The following is a 19,878-nucleotide window of genomic DNA, read 5'->3' as shown; positions in this document are numbered from 1 at the left end:
AGTGACTTTCAAACTTTGTTTAAGCAGTGAGACCCACCCCCCCAACTCTGAGGCAGGGCCTGGGTACATGCAATGGAAGAGGCCTGCCAGGGCACGGAGCAGGGCGCCCTGCACCAGCCCCCCGAGATCAGGAGGCACCTCTGCCCACTCTCCAGAATCACCAGTAAAATGAGCACGGACAGCGTCCTCACTCCAAAATCAGAGATTCAAATAAAGATAGAAAAGGAACGTACAATAAAACCAAGTCTAACACAACACCCAGAGCAGATTCTTAAAATGCTGACTACCGAGAGGAAAAAGATGATCGAGCAGAATTGAAACAATCTACGAATTGAAGATTCACGGAAATAAACATTTCCCAAGCTTGTTTTTTCAGACAAGGGCACACAAGTTGAAGATGACAAACTGCAAAGCTCGTGTGACCTAAAGGGCGACGTGCAACTTCTCCCTGTGGAATTACCTCCATGCTGTGAATTTCAACCAACGCAGGCTGTCCTTCTGAAGGCAGATTTGGAATCACTTTGATGAGCTGACCCCCAGGACCAAACCTGGCACAGATATGAGGCACTGAGAATTTCTCAGGAGAAGTTGGTCTGGATGGAGCTACATTTAAATAAAATGAGAAAGAAACAACCAGTATATCACTTTTTAATGCTTCTGAACTAAATCAACAGCTGAGCTTTTCAAGATGCCCATGCAGCTGGAATCACAGATTATCAAGATGAACTGACTTTCAACTGTAGTTAGTAATTGTTAAATATCCTATTAAAAAATAGAACCTAAACATACGTCAGAAAAACGTTCTAATCGTTAAAAGTGAGAATACTCTCCTCTAAAATGAAAAGGCTCCTTTAAAAACCACCAGGACGCACTGTTTACAGAAAGCAGCGCTCGTGTTTCCTGCCGCTCAGGTGGCCCCTCAGCGCCCCTGCACCCTGAGCGCTCCTCACGGCCTCGGCCTCAGACCATGGGCATCGGAGGGAGCAGCAAGGAAAATGACCAAGAGTGAAACACCTCAAGCCAAACGGGAGGTGAAATTTTTAATCAAATAACGCTTTAAGAAAAGTCCATTATTTTATATTTTATACTGTCACGTTCTAAAACTTCACATACTTGCAGTTTTCCAAGAAACAGCATTTGACCAAATATCTCAAAGGCAAATCGAGAATGTGGTCTGTGTGATAAGCGTACGAACTGGAGTTTTTCAGGTTTCCCTCCAAGATCCATGTCCCCGTATGGTCGGCACCAGGGCTACACTGAGGCCCTGCCCAAGGGGACATGGCAGGGGAGCCTGAGGTCAGAGCCACACTGAAGTGGACACGATCGACAGGCCGGGCAGCTCCCAGGCCTGTGAGCCAAACTGCAGCCCAAGGGGCACCAGCAGCCCAGCATGGCAAGCGCTGCCCCTCAGGATGGGCACGTGGCGGCAGAGTGCCCTTGCTCGGCAGGGATGCCCAGGCCAGGCCATCACCAATTCCCACCCTGGTGACGCCTCAGTCCCTCCCTCTTTCCCATCCCAGGCTCGGGACGCCGCCCCGGGTGTGCCCCTGGGGGCACGCAGGGCCTCGCCACACACACCTTGCTCCACGGAGGGCCAGCCGGCCTCAGAAGGGTAGCCGTACTCCAGGAAGCCTGGGGTGCCGTGGAAATCGCCGCCGTAGGGGCCGTAGGCGTAATCGCCGTGGAAGGAGCCCGGTGGAGGGGGCGCCTCGTAGGGCCCAGCAGTCACGTTGTGACCTCTGTACACCTGACTCTTAGAAAGCACAGAGCAAACAGGTGAAGCCTCTTTGCCATGCCTGCGGCGGGACCCCGGGCAGCCCCCAGAACCCAGGGCCCGGCCGGCCGCCCACCTGGCGGGAGCGGGACCCTGGGCCCAGCCGGCCGCCCACCTGGCGGGAGTGGGACCCTGAGCCCAGCCCCCCGGCCCCGCCGGCCGCCCACCTGGCGGGAGCGGGACCCTGGGCCCAGCCCCCCGGCCCCGCCGGCCGCCCACCTGGCGGGAGCGGGACCCGGGGCCCGGCCGGCCGCCCACCTGGCGGGAGCGGGAGCTGAAGCTGCTGCGCAGGCTCTGCACTGAGCGCTCGCTGTGCTCGCTCCGCCGGTCCGCCTCCTCCCCGTAAGGGTCCCCGTGGGGCTCAGGCTCGTCGTCAAAACTCCCGGTGAAGCGGGGGTCGTACCGCCAGTGGTCGTCGTATTTCTCAGGCCTGGGGAGGCAGCGGGGCAGAGGCCGGGCTCGGGGAGAGGGCCTCCGGGGCCCAGGCTCACGTGCCACATGGCGGTGAGCCCCTCCAGGTCCCCGCCGCCCCGCGTCCTGACCCTAAGGACGGCGCTCGTCAGAGCCCACCCTCAAGTGGAGTCGCTGCATCCCCAGGCCAAGTTCAGGCCCCGCCTGAGGTTAGAGAGGCAGGCTGGGGGTCCGTCTGAGGTGGTCACCCCTCGCCCGGACCCGAGGAGGATGAAGTGACTCGCGGCGCTGGTTCTGAGGCCGGTTCTCCTCCACGAGCCCAAAGAGAGAACCACCGGGAGGGTCAGTTCACCCTCCTCCTCCCAGCAGTGACCGCTCCCCGGGAAGCCAGACACAACCGTAGCTCTCGAGTGCATTACAAAGACCCGAGGGCACAGATGCGGAAGCAAGGCTGACTCACGACCCGCTCTCCTCATCAAAACCTCCTCTACCGACCTGTCCCTGTAAGCGTAGCTTTCCTTCCTGTGTGGATCGTACTCAGCATCATACCAGCACCTCCGGTCGTAGGTGCGGGGGTCCCTGGACCGAGAACCATACTGGTACCGGTCCCAGTGACCTGGATCTGCAGGCGAGAGATTAATGCGTCAGTACAATGTGCAAAAGACACCCCTCTGGCCGTCACAAAGCCAGGCCACCCCAGGACTGAAGAATGCTTTCAGCCTCAGAGAGCAACCAAACTTTCCTCCCGAAAATCAGCACGACCCCAGGGAACGTTAACTGTTCCAGAGGACCCGGCCGTGTCTTGCCTGTACTGTGATACCTAACAGCCACTGACAGTTTTTCTCTCAACACACGTGATTAAAAAGAAAAAAAAAATTTTTTTTTTTAATTCGTATCTCTTTTCTCTAATGTGATCCAAAGAGCTTTAGGAAATACTCTCAACGGATAAACAACGAGGTCCTACTGTAGAGCACAGGGAACCATATCCAATCTCCTGGGATAAACCATAATGGAAAAGAGTATGAAAACAGAATGTGTATGTGTGCATAACTGAGTCACTTTGCTGTACAGCAGAGATTAGCACAACCTTGTAAAACAACTGTACTTGAATAAAAAATAAACAAAAATTTAAAAATATTCTCAAAACTAGATTACTTTAAAAAAGCACATTCAGGGACTTCCCTGGTGGCGCAGTGGTTAAGAATCCACCCGCCAATGCAGGGGACAAATCCGCCTGCCAATGCAGGGGACACGGGTTCGAGCCCTGGTCCGGGAAGATCCTACACGCCGCGGAGCAACTAAGCCCGTGCACCACAACTACTGAGGCTGCACTCTAGAGCCCGCGAGCCACAACTACTGAAGCCTGCGTGCCACAACTACTGAGCCCACACACCGCAACTAATGAAGCCCATGCGCCTAGAGCCCATGCTCTGCAACAAGAGAAGCCACCGCAATGAGAAGCCTGCGCACCGCAACGAAGAGTAGCCCCCGCTCGCTGCAACTAGAGAAAGCCCGCGGGCAACAACAAAGACCCAACGCAGCCAAACATAAATAAATAAATAAATAAATAAATAAAGCAAATGCAGGGGGAAAAAAAAGCACGTTAACGTTATAAGCAAACCAGATACACCACTTTGAGCAAGCACGTGCAGAATTATGCATGAAGCAGTGCAAATACAAAAGTGGAGGGAGAGCCCCGGGGACGCAGAAGCGGGCAGCCATGTTGGGACAGCGAGGGCCACAGCCAGGCAGGGGGACCAGCAGGGCGGCTCAGGGGACACATGCCAAGACGCCAACACTGCCAGACAGTGGTGGCACCCGGCGCATCCTGCGTCTGCCCTGTGTGATGCGGGGGCTCTGGCCACACGTGGAGCACGTCACACCTGGCCACTGCAGTGAGCAGCCAGTCCCTCATTTTACTGATTTTAATCAATTTAAATAGCCACATATGGACAAGTCACACACTCTAGAACTACTGATAATTATGCTTTGCTGGAAAATCAAAGAAAACTACTAATACGATACAGACACAATGTTACAATTAAGATGTAATTTCTTAATGAAAAGTAGCAATATAATTATTTCTAGACACAGACTACTTTCAATTACTTTGGCTCTGAGCTAAGATCGTAAGACTACTAAAAGGGAAGGTTTCCTAAGAAATCCCACAGCGCGCCACTCTGCACCCGGCTGCACGGTCTGAACACGCATCTGCTGGCCGTCGACCGATGAAAACGCCTGAACATACCTCCATAATCGTACTGGCTGGAATAATAATTTGCATAGTAGTCACTCTGACTGCTCCATCCACTTTTGGAATTATAGTAACCTTCAGGATACCCTTGCCTGAAAAAAAACACACAGTGCTGTTAAAAAACAAATTACCTGCTTCTTAAAGTGGGACACAAATTACACCTAGAACAACAGGCATTCATCAGAGCACCTTGGTTGTGAAAAAATTCTAATCAGGAGATCCGAACCAGTAACAACGATAAGATTACAGGATTCCCTACCATACAGCAAATTAAAATTTATCTGTTGAAATAACTATTTAAGTGCTGTTCAGCATAAAAGAACTAACTCTTCTCGCGTGCTCAGTGCTGCATGCTATAAAGCCAATGCTTAAAAGCAGGGTCTCACGTTTTGGGTATCATGCTTAGCAGAAGCAAAAAGCACTGAGCTATCAAAACCAAGCTAGCGCCGACTGCAACACCCTCTACACAGACCGCGACCCGTGTGTCCTGAGTGGGGAAAAGGGCCCTCGCACCCTTCCAGCTGACTGCCCGGGACTCACGACACGGGCCCGACCAAGGCTGGCTTCACAGGCCCAGCTGTGCTGCCGACCCTGAGCAGGACAGGCAGGTATCAGGCCTTCCGAGGCAGGAAGATCCTTGGAAGGACTTGACGGCACTTTTGATTTCTAAACTGTGACTCCGTGTACCCCTGGGGAATGGCTCACTCCTGGGGGTGCAGCTGCCCCTGAGAAGTGTCCGGCCCCCCCACCTACCACAGGGACAGCACCCGCTGGGCGGGGGCCCTGGGGGGAGCGCTCCAGTGCACCGCCTGCACCCACCACCAGGGGCTCCAGAAAAGTGACCTGACCAAGGGCATAGCCAGAGCACGCCCACCCCGCTGCCCTCTCCAGCCCCGGTCACCCGTCAGGAAAGACGCCACCGCAGAAACCCAAGCCTCGTTCTCCCCTCCTGCCGGGATGTGACCACACCAGGCACAAGCACAACACGCTGATGCTCAGCACGGCCACGCAGGCCTGCACACACGTGTGCACACACGCACAGGGCAGGAGAGGGGAGGGGCTGCTCTCCCTCCACGAGTGAGCGGTGAGTGGTGAGGACACGGCAACAAACTCCTGCCAGGTAACCCGACCTGGGCTGCAGGCGACAAGCGGCAGAGCAAGGTGTGCCCCGGCCCCTGCCTCCATCCTCCCTCACCTCTCAGGGCTTCTAGAAAACACCTGCCCGCTGCTCTCCCCGAATCAGAACGCCCACTGGGACTCCAGTCTCACCTCCCAGAGCGCCGGGCCCAGCGGCTCAGCGCATCCCTCCCAGCGATGGAGGGGGGCCAGCTGGACGGGCCGGCTCACAGAGGCAGGGCCTCGTCTCCAGGTGAGCTACTGAAGACGCGGGAAGCAGCAAAAGCAGCCCCGATTTTGAAAGGTGGTGCGTGGACGCAGTCTTCACCCGCGCCCAGACTCTATTACGAGCCGAAGGAGCCTTGCACCCTCATGGCAAACCCGGCCCGGTGAGACGAGGGCCCGGGGCGTGGGAGGAGCCACGGCGGGCGGGCTCTGCAGCCCCGCGCTTCCTTCTGAGCCCCCGATGCCCCTTGGGGGGAGGACTGTGGCCTGCCTAAGCTTTTACTCAGCTGAAGGCACGATGCCAAGGCTCTTTCGAAATGCCTCATCTGTGATCGCAAAACTGAGAGCTCTGTCAGGGGAGAGAGAAGCGGGAGGGAGCGGCTGGGGGCCTTGCGGCCCGGGGGGCAGTGCCGGGGAGGGAGCCCGGGCTTACGGCGGCTGCTGCCAACGGGCCACTCCGTGTTCCAGCCCACGCCTGCCTGGCCCGGGAGTCAGGGCCCCCCGTCACCAGAGGCGGCAAAGGACCTGCATGGGGGAAAAGCTGCCTCGGCACCCACGGAGCCGTGTGCGTCCCTTGGCGACGGGACCACTGCCCGGGCCGGGAGGAACCCCGCACGAGGGCAGGGGTGGCTTCCTGGTGGCCCTGCACAGGGTCGGGTCTGACCAAAGGCCATCTGACGACACGTCCGTAACCGTGCAGCAGCACACTTAGTTCGATTTAAAGATGCATCCTATAATCTGTCCACACCCACAAAACGTAAACACACGTTAAACAGGTCTGTATGATTCTTTACAAACACGGTCTTTTTCAAATCACTAAGTTACAACCACGGCCGGCAACACAAACGTCAGTCACCTGGCAGCCGGCCGGTCCGAGCAGTGACTCGCCCGGGAGCTGGGCCGCTCGAGCTCGGGGTAGCGGTAGCTCTCTGCGGAGGCGGCGGCTGCACCGTCGTAGGGCCTGTATCTGGGCTCATAGAGGCCGTAGACGTCCTGTTGAAAGAAGGACACCTCCATCAGATGCCAAGAGCCAACTCATCAAGCAACCGGCACAAGTTCTCGCGGTACAGACGCTGCTCTCCAGATCAGCCCCAGACGCGGGGCTTCCTTCATGCGAAACAATAAAAAACAAATGAAATCCACGGCCATGTCCCTAAGACAGACTGCCCTGGCCCGGCTCAGGAGATGGCCCGCCATCCGCGGGCCACGCCCGGGTCCTGCGGTGACCCGTGAGGACTCCTGTTACCTGCTCCCCGAGGTCTCACTTGCGCAGGTGCCACGACCCCACAAGCTCGGGTCCCGTTTCAGACACCATCTCAGGGAAGCAAAGGAACGAGGGTCCACTGGAACGGGTCCTGAAGCTACAGGCAGCCTCAAAAGGAGTATCATATTCTATTCTTATGAGACTTTCAGCCCCATTACAGACCGATAAACCCCCATGGCTCTAAGGCCACATCGGGACTTGAAGTAGAGACGAGGTGACCCAGGCACGAGCCAGAATCAGTCCTTCCTGACTCAGCCTGACGCTCCACCATCACCCAGCAGAGGACGAGAAATCACGTAAAATGGACTTGTTCTTAACCACTACTGGAATCCGCAGCGACACAGAGACAAGGCAGAAGGAAGTGGGCTCCCACAGAAGTGATGCTGGGTGCCGGCTGGGACTCCGGGATGCAGACGCAGCTGCTGGACAAGGGCCCAGAGCAGGTACGCGGCCCCTCCATGCACTGCCGGGCCTTCCTGGGCTCTGGGCACCGCGTAATTTCCTTCTATGGGGTTCCTTCTGGATCTAGGAGTCCCAGACCTCAGGGGTTAGGTGTGTACCTGTTCCCACATGTGCAAAAATGCCCAAAGCCCACGAGGCAGCCCCATCACCGGGGCAGCCCCGCTCCCTCAGCCTCTTCTGACTGCAGGGCCTCCAGCACGGCGCCTGCCCCCATGTCAGACAGTGGACTTCAAACTTCTGGTCCACAATCCTTCTGCCTCCGCTGCCCGTGGGTGATGCTGGCCAGCACGAGAGATGGTGAGAAGCGGACAGTAATCCAACGTGTGTCCACCTGGATCACTTTTTCACACTAAGGCAGGATTAAACAGAACTTAAACGACATTCGTGGGCCTGCATCAGTGTGAAAAGAGGCAAGAATCTTCTGGGTAGCACAGTGGGGTCCCTTGCTCTGCTGCTGCTATCACAACGTACCTGAAAGAAGCTTATGGAATTACACCACTCTTAGCTGTTTCATTTGGATTACATTCCAAACCTAACTTTTTTCCCTAAATAATTTCATTCTGAAGGAGGCATTTGAAAGACTAGAGTTTTCCTGTTGCTTCTTAGGTAGGTTTTGAGGTCAAAACCACAAAGAAGCTACAAGTAGCTATTCCAGTTTCCCAAACTGTGCAACCAAGAACCCTGGGTCTGCGGAAAGCCAATAGGCAGGACAGGAAACAAAGGTCCTTTCTGTCACGTAAGCTGGGATATGCTGTGTTAAACAAAAATTAGGCAGGTATTCTACCCAACTCAATGTGCTAGTGCACGGTGTGGACGTCCAAGAGAAAGGCCGTGCTCAGCAGAACAAGCTGTGAGCAGGCAGCACTCCTCCCATGAAGCAGTGCGTGACAGCTGACCACGGGTCACCTCGGAACTGACCAACAGAACCCCGCCAAAGCACACGGCGTGAGGAAGAAACCACTGATCAGGGGCTCAACAGTCCACAAGCTCGACCCTACCTGGTAATAGTGGGGGGCGGTGCCAGGATCCAGCGGGTACGGTGAGGGGTACGGGGGCTGGTAGCCATCGTACAGGGACCTGTAATAGTAGTAGGACGCCAAGTCTGGAGGCGGCGGCTGCTGCAGCCACTGCTGGTCAGACCGCGCGGCCGCCTGGCTTGAGCTGGTAGACGCGACGGACACGCTGGAGGACCGAGGTGGTCGAGGCGGCAGCTGCTGGCCCATGTCAGCTGGAGCCAGACTTGCAGACGGATGGGTTGGGTTTGGGGGCTGTCCTTGCGCTGGTGGACCTGCTGGGTTTGAACACTCTGGAAGTGCTGCTCTGGGCCCCTGGGGAGGGGGAGGGGGAGGGGGAGGCGCCGGCTCCTGCTGGGCTCTCTCTGGGCCGTGCTGGTCCTGAGCATCTGTCGTCACCTGTTGGTAGAAACGGTCTGGGCTATGCGCCCCAGGCCCACGCGGTCTGTGACTGGAGACGGTTTGCTGACAAGAAGCTAGGCTCTCAGCTTGGGCCGGGCTATACATCCCTACAGGATTTTCCAGACTCCGACTGAATGTAAAGTCGAGGGCTCCTGAAGCTTCACCCCGACTGCTGGAGTGATTTGCCGTATTACTATCAGGTACTGATGTACTGTTCATAGGTGGAACTAACATCACGCCTGTGCTTCCACCAGGGCTGGTAACTAACTCGGGAAGAATGCTCTCTGCGTTATGAATCTTTTGACTTTCCGGAAGTAAGTTCTTCGGAACTGGATGAGACGGTGGTTGAACCAGCAAATTAGCAGGTTGACTAGAAACCATTTCAGAGGCACCACAAACTTGTGGGAAATTACTCTGGGCAAGACGGTTAGGCAGAGGCGAGCAGATGAGAACGCCAGCTGGAGTCCCAGACAAAGGAGCGTTTTCTCCAGAATCACCCCCAGCAGCCTGGCTGCTTACTGTGGGCTTATCTCCCACCAAAGAATCTCTCCAGGACTGATTCTTCTCATTAGGATTCAACGAGGACACAGAAAAATTAACCGGCTGAACCAAATTATAGCTTTGATCAGGCTGGGCGACCAAGACCGGCTGATTCTGCAAAGACTCGGTGGGTGGGGAGGACAGCAGAGTGGCATAACCGGGACCCGCCTGGGACGGGAGGGCCTCCTCTTCGCCCATTTGGGGAGGATTCTCGAGATTCTCGGAAGCACCAATGCCGTCCCCGCTCTGCACGGCGGGGCCGGGGCCCGGCTGCCGGGACTGCTGGCCACACACCCCCTCATCTGGAGGCTGGATCACTTCAGATGGCTGAGGTTTCGCGGGCACGTGAAGTGCGGGAGCAGCTGGGGCTAGGAGGACATTGCCTCCAAAATCTGGCAGCTCGTTCTGCGCCCACAAAGTCGTGGCTGGGCTCTCACACTTAGCCCCCTGCGCCCTGGTCAAGGGCCTCTTCTCAGGCGCGGGGAGCACAGCTTCCAAGGGCGGCCCCGTGGCGTGCAGAAGCCCGGAACTGGCCTCTGTGGGTGTGGTGAGAGGTGGAACACAGACCCGGGGCAGGAAGAGGGTCTCCATGTTGTCGGGGGGCTGCTCCAGGTTGCCAGGGGAGGCGTCGGGCGCAGCAGCGGCTGCTCTGCGCTGCTTCTGGTGGGCGCTGGGCCCCCTCACCTCGCCCACCACGTTGGCGCGGTCTGCCTCGACTGGCTTTACTCCAGTGAAGTGCGATTTCACTGGTTCAAAAGAACTATTTGCACTCGTCTGAAATATTCCCGTAGGTTTTGGGGGGCTCGGGGCCAAGGGCTGGGGCAGGCTGCCACGGTAGTTCTGGCTCACGGTGCTCTCGTCTGTCTCGCCTCCCACAGGAGAGGAATCGACCTGCTTAAAAAACCTCCCCGGAGCCTCACCTTCAGGTTTTCCAACTTCCTGCTGAATGAACGTGCCCCCCGAGTCGTGGGGCCTGGCTGCACTGGGAAGACCCCGGTGGCTCTGGCTGCTGTAACTGGAAGACACGCTCTCGGACCGCGCAGGGTGCGCCGTCGCATCTGGGGCCTCGAGATTAGGGCCCCCGCCTCCAGCGTGGCCCACGGCACTGAGCCTGGGGACAGCCGGCCCGGGAAGGGGCCCGTATCTGAGCTGAGCACTTGGGGAGGAAGGGTCTGCGCTTAGGGGCTCACTTGGCAGAACTTCCTGGTTCTGAATGAACTCTAAGTTCTCGACGTTCTCGTACTGCGGGCCCCCAGCACCGTGAGTCCCCGCATGTGCTGTGTCAGCCCACATGTCAACAGCGGCAGCGTTAGTGGTGGCTTTGTCATGTCGGATGCCTGCAGACTGAGAAAAATAAGGCTGTGGGTCTCCTCCCTGCTGCGTGGGCTCACTGCTGGAACCTTTGAGAAAGGCCTGATAAACGCCTCCTGCCCCCATGTGTGCAGGAGGCTGGCCGAGGCCCGGGCCGGGGGAGAAACCATCAAAGTCAGACTGACCGGCAGAGACCGCTTTTTCAGATGTGAGGTTCTCTTCATTCTCTGTCTCTCCTCCTTTGAAAAACATGGAGAGCGCTCCCGAGCCCGCTTCCGGCAGGGTCCAGCTGCTCCCGGCACCCAGGGAGTTGTGCGAGTGGCTTTCTGGGCTGTTTCCCTGAGCGAAGGGGTTAATGAGAGCCAGGTCTGACAACTGCTCTCTATTCACTCCTGGACTCAACCTGAACTCCTGGCCCGCCCGAGCGTTCCCAACTCTGGAATTCTGCCTGAATGCATTTTCTGGATCAAAGCTATTTGCTGAGTGGTTTCCACTTTGCAGGTAGACTGCCTCATTTCTCCCGTCACTGGCCGAGGGTCCCGGTAAAGACACCAGGGGGCCGTGTTGCTCATGGCCAGGACCCTGACGCGGGTTGGACGGTGCGGGAAAGTGGGCAGCGTTGGAGGCGTGGCACACCGTGTTCTGCACAGGTCCCTCTGGGCAGGGCCGGTAATGCTGCCCCGAGGGCTGCGGGCCTCCCTGCACCGGCCCCCACTGCCCGGGCGTTTGCTGACGAGGCTGAGGAAGGAAAGGGGGCGCTGCTGGTGCCGCGGTGCCGTCGTGCGGGCTCGGCCGGCTCAGGGGTCTGTCGGGCCGTGGTGTGTTCGCCTGTGGATGGCCGACACGACAGCTGTCAGGACCCACTCCTGGAATGTACTGAGGAGGATACGGCGGCGTCTGAACTTCAGGCTCCGGGCCGGGAGCGACCTCGACTCTCCTGTTCACCTCGGGCCCAGGTGGTGCCGAGGGGCTCAGCACACCGGGAAACGGGCTGGCATCTGACCTGGGCTGCAACGGAGGGCCCGGCAGAGGCTCGCAGGGTCCTTGGGAGCTACCCCCGGCATTTGTGTGTGGCCCAGGCAGACCAGCACGCTGAAGAGACAACGGTGGGGCGGGGCCTTGCACAACGGGTGGGCTGCTTTTAGACGAACTGCCCAGTGATGTATTTTGGAGCGCCTGTCTACTAAAAGCAAACGGGTCCGTCACCGGCTGCAGTGGGCAGGCGATCGGGGCCACCGGTGCATTACTGTTGGCCTGTCTTCTGTACGGGCTGTTGGACCAGAACGTGCTCTGAGGACTCCCGGACGGGGGCGGCCGTACCACGCCCGACGGGACAGCCTGGGGTGGAGGCTGCATGATCGAGCTCCTGCACAACGAGGTGCTGCGTACAGAAGAAGCAGGATAGAGGTGCTCCTTACTCTGAACTGAAAAAGAAAAAGAAAAAGAATCAATACATAAAAGCCATGTATTCAAAGTCCTGGCTGCAATCAGGAAGACTAAGAAAGAAGAAAAAGGCTGAAAACGATTTTGCATCATGCAGTCCTGAGGGATACACCTCTCCAGCCTCCACTCCCGTGAGGACCGCTGTCCCGGGCAGCTCGGGAGGGACGACCCGGGGTGACAGCACGGGCCGGGACGCAGAAGTTGGCTGTGCCTGGGCCAGCCGAGTGCCTTGAGATGACTCGCTGCCCTTCGCTGAGATTCAGTTACGTGCCCCTGCTACGTACCCAGGGGCGACGCCCACCGCCCCCACGATGCCCTCAGCAAGCTGGCAGGGACCAAGCAGAAGCTAACGTCAGTCACCAGGTACGCAGCCCCTCCACATTTTCCTGTAAACTATCGCAGACTGAGAAAAAGCCAACTCCTCTATTAAGACTGCATATCATACTTTTCATACAGGTTAATTCTAAATCTTGAAAGGAAAACGAAAGTTAAAAATTTGCTCCTCTGTTTTCTTTAATTAAAGAGCCTTACAGAGTAGTATAAGCTACAAAATGTATTCACCTAAAACGCCTTTTATCCCACCCTGTAAAATGTCCATTTTCTGCACCATGACTGGTTGCACACCACTAGCAAAACAAGCTGCCTCTGATAACCGGAGTTGTAACAACTATACCTGGAATGAAAACGCCAAGTAATCTTAAAGCTGCTTTAAAACTGACTAACTGACTTATTCAAAACTTGTCAATAATAGGCAGAGGGCCCATAAACCCTTTATAGAAAACAAGGGGGCAGAAATCCTCTTTACAGCGTTTTTTGTTGTTGTTTGTTTTTTACTAAAACACACTAAGTATATTCTTGAATAGTTAACCTGCACTTTCGAGACAAAAATCCAAGCATGGTCTCTTTACAAAGTCCTCCTCTGTATGTCAGTCCTTCTCCCCAGAACAACCTTCACAAACAGATTAAGTGGAGCCCATCACAGAAAAATGTCAACAACAAAGGAAGAAATGATAGAAGGACGCCTGAGTTTAACCCACACATTTCTGCAGGTATACAATGTCTTTGTCCTTGGGAATCTTTCTGATACTCAGACAAAAGAAAAAGTGCATAAACGTATATTGAGTAAAGTTATTTACAAAGGAAAGTTCCTATTTCCATCTGAAAACGAGTCCTATGAATCTATGAATCCGTTACTATTACTGCCCACACACACTCTTGTCCCAGGCCAGCAGGGAACCCTTTCTGACAGACAAGCACTTTGAAACCCACTCAAATGTAATGGAGTTAAATATATGAAGAACAGCATCAGAGACTTCATTCGGTTCTAAGCTGTCATTTTAAAACACAGGACGTTTACAGCTGAGCTTTACATGGAGCAAGGGGAGGACAGGCAGAGCCTCTTCCTCTTCTCTGCGAAATCAGAGGCATCTTACAGGACATGACATCCTCCTCGTAAGGCTTCAACAGGAGACCCGCAACCACACTAACCAGCATACATTAAAAAAAAAAAAAATAAACACACACACACACACACAGAGACACACACACACAGAGAACAGGTCCAGAGGATTTATTCCCCAGGTGTCACCGTGAGAGCCAGACTGGGCGCCAGCTGAGTGGCTCAGCCACAACCACTGCTCCTTCTGTGACCCAATTTCTTCACCTATAAAGTGAGAACTGAAATGATGGTTTCAAAGTCCCTTCTGGGTTTAATCTTATGAAATTCTATTCACAGTGGATTCTGGGAGGCCCAAATCCCTATGACTGTTTAATAGGGAAATCTTATCAGAATCTAAATTTCACGTAACATTTATACTTAAGATGTTTTCCTTGCAGAAACTTCCTTAAAATTATTTTCTCAACTACTGGACTAAGAACCGTTTTATAAGCAAACACTATCACTTCCCTACAAAGTAGCTTCCCCTTCTCTCCCTGACACCTAAGAGCTTTTTAGCAATATACCAATTTCATTTGGAACCATCTTCTGACTTGAACATTATTCTTTTGATCTTTTTTTATATTCACCAGCAAAAAACAATGCAAGGGCATATCATTTATCTTTTGACTACAGAGAATTTTATTCTGTCTAGTAAGTCATTCTGTAGCCTCAAGTCACCTAACTTTAAAAAAGGCAGACTGCCTCAAAGAAACCAGCTGATCTTCCTAAAGATGCATTATTCATGACCCCAGCTCTTCAACTAAGCTGCCTTGGATGTATGTGAAATAAACACAACCTGTTTCAGAATAAATTCCTGGCTACTGAACTGAGATACTGAAAGCACACCCCTCTCCTGCCAGGGCCGTCGCCTCAAGCATAAGTGTGTAAACCAACCGGAGTGTCAGGAAGCACCTGGGAGTCTATGCTCTGCCCACAGTCTCCCTCACGGCAACTGCTAAGCGACGTACCTATCAGACTAGGGGACACCGGACACAAAGACAGCACAGACTCCAACTTTTCTAAGTACAGAATCATACACATTTAGATGTTAAAGAAGGGAGTGTCTAAACACTGCAAAAAATGACAAAGAGCAAAAAGGACACTCGGAAAAGATGTTTACAGAAGCAAGAAGGAACCACATTAAAATCTGCACACCTACCCCGGAGAAAACTTTCCACACAATTTTGAGACTTACTGCAGTAAATGCTATTAAGGGTGTATGAGTCACAAAGAACAAGAAAGAATTGATTTTTTTTGCCTCTTGCTGTATCTTTCTAAGATAACAGCACCTGGAACTCTAAGAAAGGGCACAGGGGAAAAAAACTGCAGGGAGGCAGGCTGTGCTGAAACTTGCAAAAGTATCAACCTAGGAACAATCGTCTGTGACTCAGTTTGCTTCCTGCCATATCCGGGGATGGGAAATACCTCTCTGGTTAACATCTGCATCATATGTATTTAAAACAAAATCTTAATAAGCAACTCACTATCTCCAAACCATTTAAAACTTTTCAGGTAAAGCAGCAACAACTGATTTTAAATGGCTGTGTCATGTCCAGACGCTCTACTGTAACACTTTCTTCACAAAAAGGGCAGGCTGGTTTACACATCCCTCTGCCCCTTGACATAAGACACAGCGCTCGACCTCGGTTGCAACATCTTGGTCACCTCGCCCCATTACCAATAGACGCAACAAGGCTGTTCCTTGGTTCAAATATCAATCTACCTCATCGCCCGCACGGCTCAGTAGAAACCTTTCAACCAATGAACACAAAACTTCAGAACCTTCGAAGCAAAGGGCAAGCTAAACTGTTAAAAAAATTTCCTAAATGCTTCTACTCCTTAAAAAGTTGCAGGTCTGGCTTTTCTTCCAGCCTTTCCAACACAACCCCACACTGAAGCCACCAGGGCTAGGGGCCACTCAGCTGACCCGGCAGCCCGTGCAGGTGGAGGCCACGTCGGCCTGAGCGGGCAGGTAACCAAGGGGTCTGCCCAACCCTCCCAGCCCGCAGGCCCCCGCCCGACCCCCTGGCGGCTCCCAGGAGACGCGCCGTCCGTTCGGGGCAGGGCCCGGCCCGGCCGCCTCCCTCCGCCCAGACCCCGGCCCTCACCGGCGCGCCGCAGGGCGGCCCAGGCCCACTCCGGCTACCGCCCGGCCCCTCCGCGACCCCCGGCTCCCGCCCCTCAGGAGCCGCGAGCGGAGCACGGCACGGCGGTCGCGACAAGCGCAGACACGGCAGCCGCAGCAGCCATCTTGGCACATCCGGCTCCGGTCCCCACGGCCACCGCGCCGCCGACGTGTCCGGCAGCGACGTCAGCGCGCGCCACGCCCGCGCGCGCCACGCCCCTCGCCGGGGCCCTCGTGACACTCCGCCCCGCCCCTGGCCCCGCCCCCGCCCGCATCCCGTCTTTCACCGCCCATCCATGGGCCCCGCCCCTCGCCCACCTGCCCGGTCGGGCGCGCAAGGACCGCCCTGGGATGTCGTCCGGGTTATGCCGGCTCTTTCTCCCCGTCTCTTCTGGCTTAGGATGTGAGAAGAGTCGGGATTCTTCAAGAAGACGCAAGGGAAGAATCAGTCTTGAACGACTGATGCCAGCAGGTGCACCGACCGAGAACGGCTACCCGGCTGAGCCGAGAACCCGAGCAGCACCCTGGCGCAGGCGCGTTCCTCCCATTCTGCCGTTGGACTCTCGAAGCCTGGGAAACGGGCGGAGGACGACCGCGCATGCGCCGGTCGCCCCTGCGGACTGCGCCTGCGCGCCTCGCGGTGGCCCGCGAGTTACCTAGTTACGGCCGCTCACGGCTGCGGGTTCCAGGCCTGCCTGGGAAGTTCGTCTCCCTCCACGTCTAGCTCTCGGAAAGCAGTGCCCGTGTGCTCCGCACAGAACCCTGGAAGGAACAGACGCCGCCGGCCCCCAGTCCACAGGCCCCCGTCGAAGCCCCACTTGCCGCCCAGGCTCCCGCTTCGGGGGTCGTCCTGTCCGCCTGCAGCGCCCAGCCGCACCGTCCCGCCTCGCATCGCCCAGGCCCGGCCTCCTCCCCGGCTCGGCCGTCGCCTTCCCCGGGCATACACTTCGTCCGGTCCTTTCCCTCCCCCCCCCGCCCCGCTTCGCCACCGGCGCTGGCCACGCAGTCCCCGGCCCCGCAGCCCCCGGCCCCTCTTTTGTCTGCCCTAAGCCCCCTCGAGGCCCCTGACTCTTCTTCCAGTGAGCAGCGGTTCCCTCTGTGCCCAGTGATGCCCCGTGGACGGAAGCCGGTATCTCTATGTGGTTTTCCCTAACCGTTGTTGAGTGGATATTTGTGTTGAATGAGGGCGACCCCCGAGGTACCGAGTGACAGTCTAGGCTGCTGGGCCTCAGCTTCCTGTTCCTCCTTGAGGTTGCTCCCCCGTCCTGGCGCCCACCGGGAGGCAACATCTGAGCCCACCACCCATAGAGGATCTTAGGGAAGAGGGGTGCTGCCCTTTGTACCCTCATTCTCCCAATGAGAAAAGGCAGGTGAAAAAGCAGCCAGCCTGGCCCGGCCCACTCACCTGCCACCTGCCTGGCAAGGATAGGGAAGAGCAGCAGCCTGCCCCGCTTGCCCCAGCGCCTTCCGGAGGGCGGGAAGGGTGGCGAGTGTGCCTGCGCAATTACACGTTGCCCAGCCGCTGAGCTCCTAGCAGCGGCTGCTGCTATGCTTTGGCCTGGCGGGGGTAGGAGGGTGGTGGTCACTGATGGGACCCAGGAGCTTGGGAAGAAGGAAGGAGTGTGGTTCTTCTATTTGTTTGCCGTGATGCTGGCAAGGGAGCAGCCGCGCTGTCAGAGTCCCGGGCGGGTGCAGGGAGAGTTTCAGCCCATCTGACGTGGCCACTCTGCTAAGCTAACATTTGCCTTGCAGAAATCAAGTTCCCAGCCTGTGTCAACACAGAGTTAGGGAACATGCAGTAGAACGCACCCTGGGCCCCACCACTCGGTCCCCTTCTTCCTGGTGGTCACTGTGTTCTGCAGTCACTTTGTCCCAACAAATCATCCTGCAGAGAGATGTGTCGCTGGTAACCACCCCCCACCCCCCAGCCCGGGAGGGAAAGCACTGACACTCCCAGGCTCAGGGCTGTCAAGTTAGCTTCAAAGAGCCCAAGAGCTCGAGCCCAGACTTTCCTCTCTGGTGACCTGAGGAGCCCTGTGGTCAGCGCCAGTGGGCTCTAACCTGAAGACACCAGAAGCAGCAGAAAGCAACCTGCCCAGGGCAAATTGGAGACCTCCGGGCCCTGGGTTGGATGGATGTTAAAGAGGCAGCACAGTGTTGAGTCCTACAGGGTGACTTTAAGGACAGCCGTGATTAGCAAAGGTGACCTGCAAGGGCCTTGGGGCTTTTTTTCCCCTGCCCTCCTCCCTCCCGCTAAGCTGTGTGTGGAGACCCTCTCAGGTTCTGTCTGTAGGCTGGTGTGCAGGAGAGGGTTCCTGGGCCCACAGCTGAGCCATCAAGCCTCTGGGCCATGGAGACAGGGCTCTGAGTCAAAGACCATCTGCTTTAAGACCCAGCCTGCTACCTAGATGCTGTGTGCCCTTTGTCACCTTCCTTAACCTCGTCAACCTGGGGTTTAAGCAGGGTGAGCACCTGGACAGTTTGGGGACTGAAAGAGGGCGCTGTTGACACATGTGCCGGATCAACAGGTGTGAACTGGGGCTGTCAGGGCAAACTGGGACGTGGAGGCTGTGCCGAGGAGGTGCACCGCCACGACAGCCATCGCTGGTCTTGATTAGGCGCCCTTCCTTTTGCCTGCAATGTCCACTCCTCTCTCCTTTCTCCCAGCCTCTCCCCTGGCTCATACTTGGAAGCTGGATACAAATGTCACCACCTCCCTGAAGCCCCCACTGGGTGGGCTAGAATCGGTCGCTCTTTCCTGGGGGAAATGTTGTAGCTCCTCATGCCAAGCTCCGTAGTCACGTGAGCTGCAGTCACGTTACCCAGAACACACGGGACACAGAACGGCTGTGGGCAGAGGGACAATGGGCAGAGGCGGTGCCAGAGAACCGGGCTGTCCCGTCATCATTACGGCACTTTGTCGCATTGTGTTCAGTATTGTGACAGTCGGCCTCTCCCACTAGCCTGTACCTTCCAGGGTGCTGGTCCAAAGCAAGATGCGCGCTGAGTGCAGAGTCCACGCCACAGTGCCGAGGCTGTGAAGTAGCTCAGTGAGGGCCTTACCTGTTGAAATGATATTTCGGATCTATTGGGTTAAATAAAATATACTATAAAAATTTATTTCATCTGTTTCCTTTTTTTAACGTAGCTGCCAGGAAGTGTAAAATTCCATACGTGGCTGGCATTACGTTCCCATTGGACGACACTGGTCTGTTGTGAGCGCCTTGCTGGGGAGAGGTCGGGCGTCCCCACTCAGCATCCCTATGACCGACCTGCCAGGCAGTCCTCCCAGGGGCCCTTGGGGCGGGCAGCAGTCTCAGTGTAGGCGAAGGCCCGGTGGCCCGTGGCCGTGAGCCTGTGCCCCTCACTCCCCCGCAGGGCATGAAGTGTGGTCTGTGGGTGTTTGTAGGGCAGGCCTGTTCCAGGCCATGTGCTCTGCTCAGCCCCTGACGCACACCCTCAGTCCTGGGTGCTGAGGCTGGGGGCGTGGGAATGGGCCCGCCCAGCTCGTCCTGGAGAGAAGGGGCAGCCTCCGTGAGACGGGGCTGGCTGAGTGGTCCAGGCAAAAAGCATGTCAGGGCCTCAGAGGTGGGAAGAGCCGGCAGGGAGGGCTTCCGGAGGATGGAATGGCTGGAGAGGAAGGAGTGGGGGTCAGTTCCTTCAGGAGAAAGCAGGTCCCGAGGCGCAGATAGCTGTGCCTTAGAGTTTCTTCTGTGGCATCTGGGCATCGGGCCCCTGTGTGTGGGGGCACCTGTCGGGGTGCATCCAGGTGGGTTGCTGGTGTGTGGCCAGGCTGAAGGTGAGGAGAGGGAGGCACCTCAATGAGGGTGCAGACCAGGGGCATAAGGCCAACACCGTTAGAGCCATCCTGGACCCCCGAAGGGCCTTGCCGGAGGACATCCATATCCAGGCCAAGCCCTGAGCCAGCCAGGCTTGGTAGATGTCATCACCATCAGTGTCACTGTAGCCTGAGCATGGCACTGTCATCTCCAGCGTCTGGAAACATGCCTGGCACCTAGGAGGTCTCAGAGAACTTTCTTTTTTAAATCACTGAGCCAAGTACTGAGCATATAAGGCGGTAAGCAATAGGGGTGAAGTAG

At 56.2% G+C, this 19,878-nt stretch overlaps 1 protein-coding gene across 7 annotated transcripts in view; it reads right to left on the bottom strand.

Annotated features, from left to right (window-relative positions):
* SEC16A (SEC16 homolog A, endoplasmic reticulum export factor) overlaps nt 1-16,326 on the bottom strand; it is a 32,755-nt gene extending 16,429 nt beyond the window's left edge. For 5 of the 7 annotated variants that reach the window (XM_068553713.1, XM_068553716.1, XM_068553717.1 and 2 more), the window contains exons 1-8: nt 15,762-15,942; nt 8,505-12,196; nt 6,637-6,773; nt 4,434-4,531; nt 2,681-2,807; nt 1,994-2,204; nt 1,579-1,753; nt 461-603 (exon numbers count right to left, since the gene is read on the bottom strand). In XM_068553713.1, the coding sequence (XP_068409814.1) occupies nt 461-603; nt 1,579-1,753; nt 1,994-2,204; nt 2,681-2,807; nt 4,434-4,531; nt 6,637-6,773; nt 8,505-12,128 (4,515 nt within the window). In that variant the 5' untranslated portion in view covers nt 12,129-12,196; nt 15,762-15,942. Of the gene's footprint in view, nt 1-460; nt 604-1,578; nt 1,754-1,993; nt 2,205-2,680; nt 2,808-4,433; nt 4,532-6,636; nt 6,774-8,504; nt 12,197-15,761; nt 15,943-16,096 lie in introns of those variants that run through there. The other 2 variants (XM_068553714.1, XM_068553715.1) reach the window with 2 other exon arrangements.
* Between the last annotated feature and the right edge of the window lie 3,552 nt (nt 16,327-19,878).

The sequence above is a fragment of the Eschrichtius robustus genome, chromosome 10 (assembly GCF_028021215.1).
Source record: "Eschrichtius robustus isolate mEscRob2 chromosome 10, mEscRob2.pri, whole genome shotgun sequence".
Taxonomy (NCBI): domain Eukaryota; kingdom Metazoa; phylum Chordata; class Mammalia; order Artiodactyla; family Eschrichtiidae; genus Eschrichtius; species Eschrichtius robustus.
This window is presented reverse-complemented; position numbering and strand designations above follow the sequence as displayed.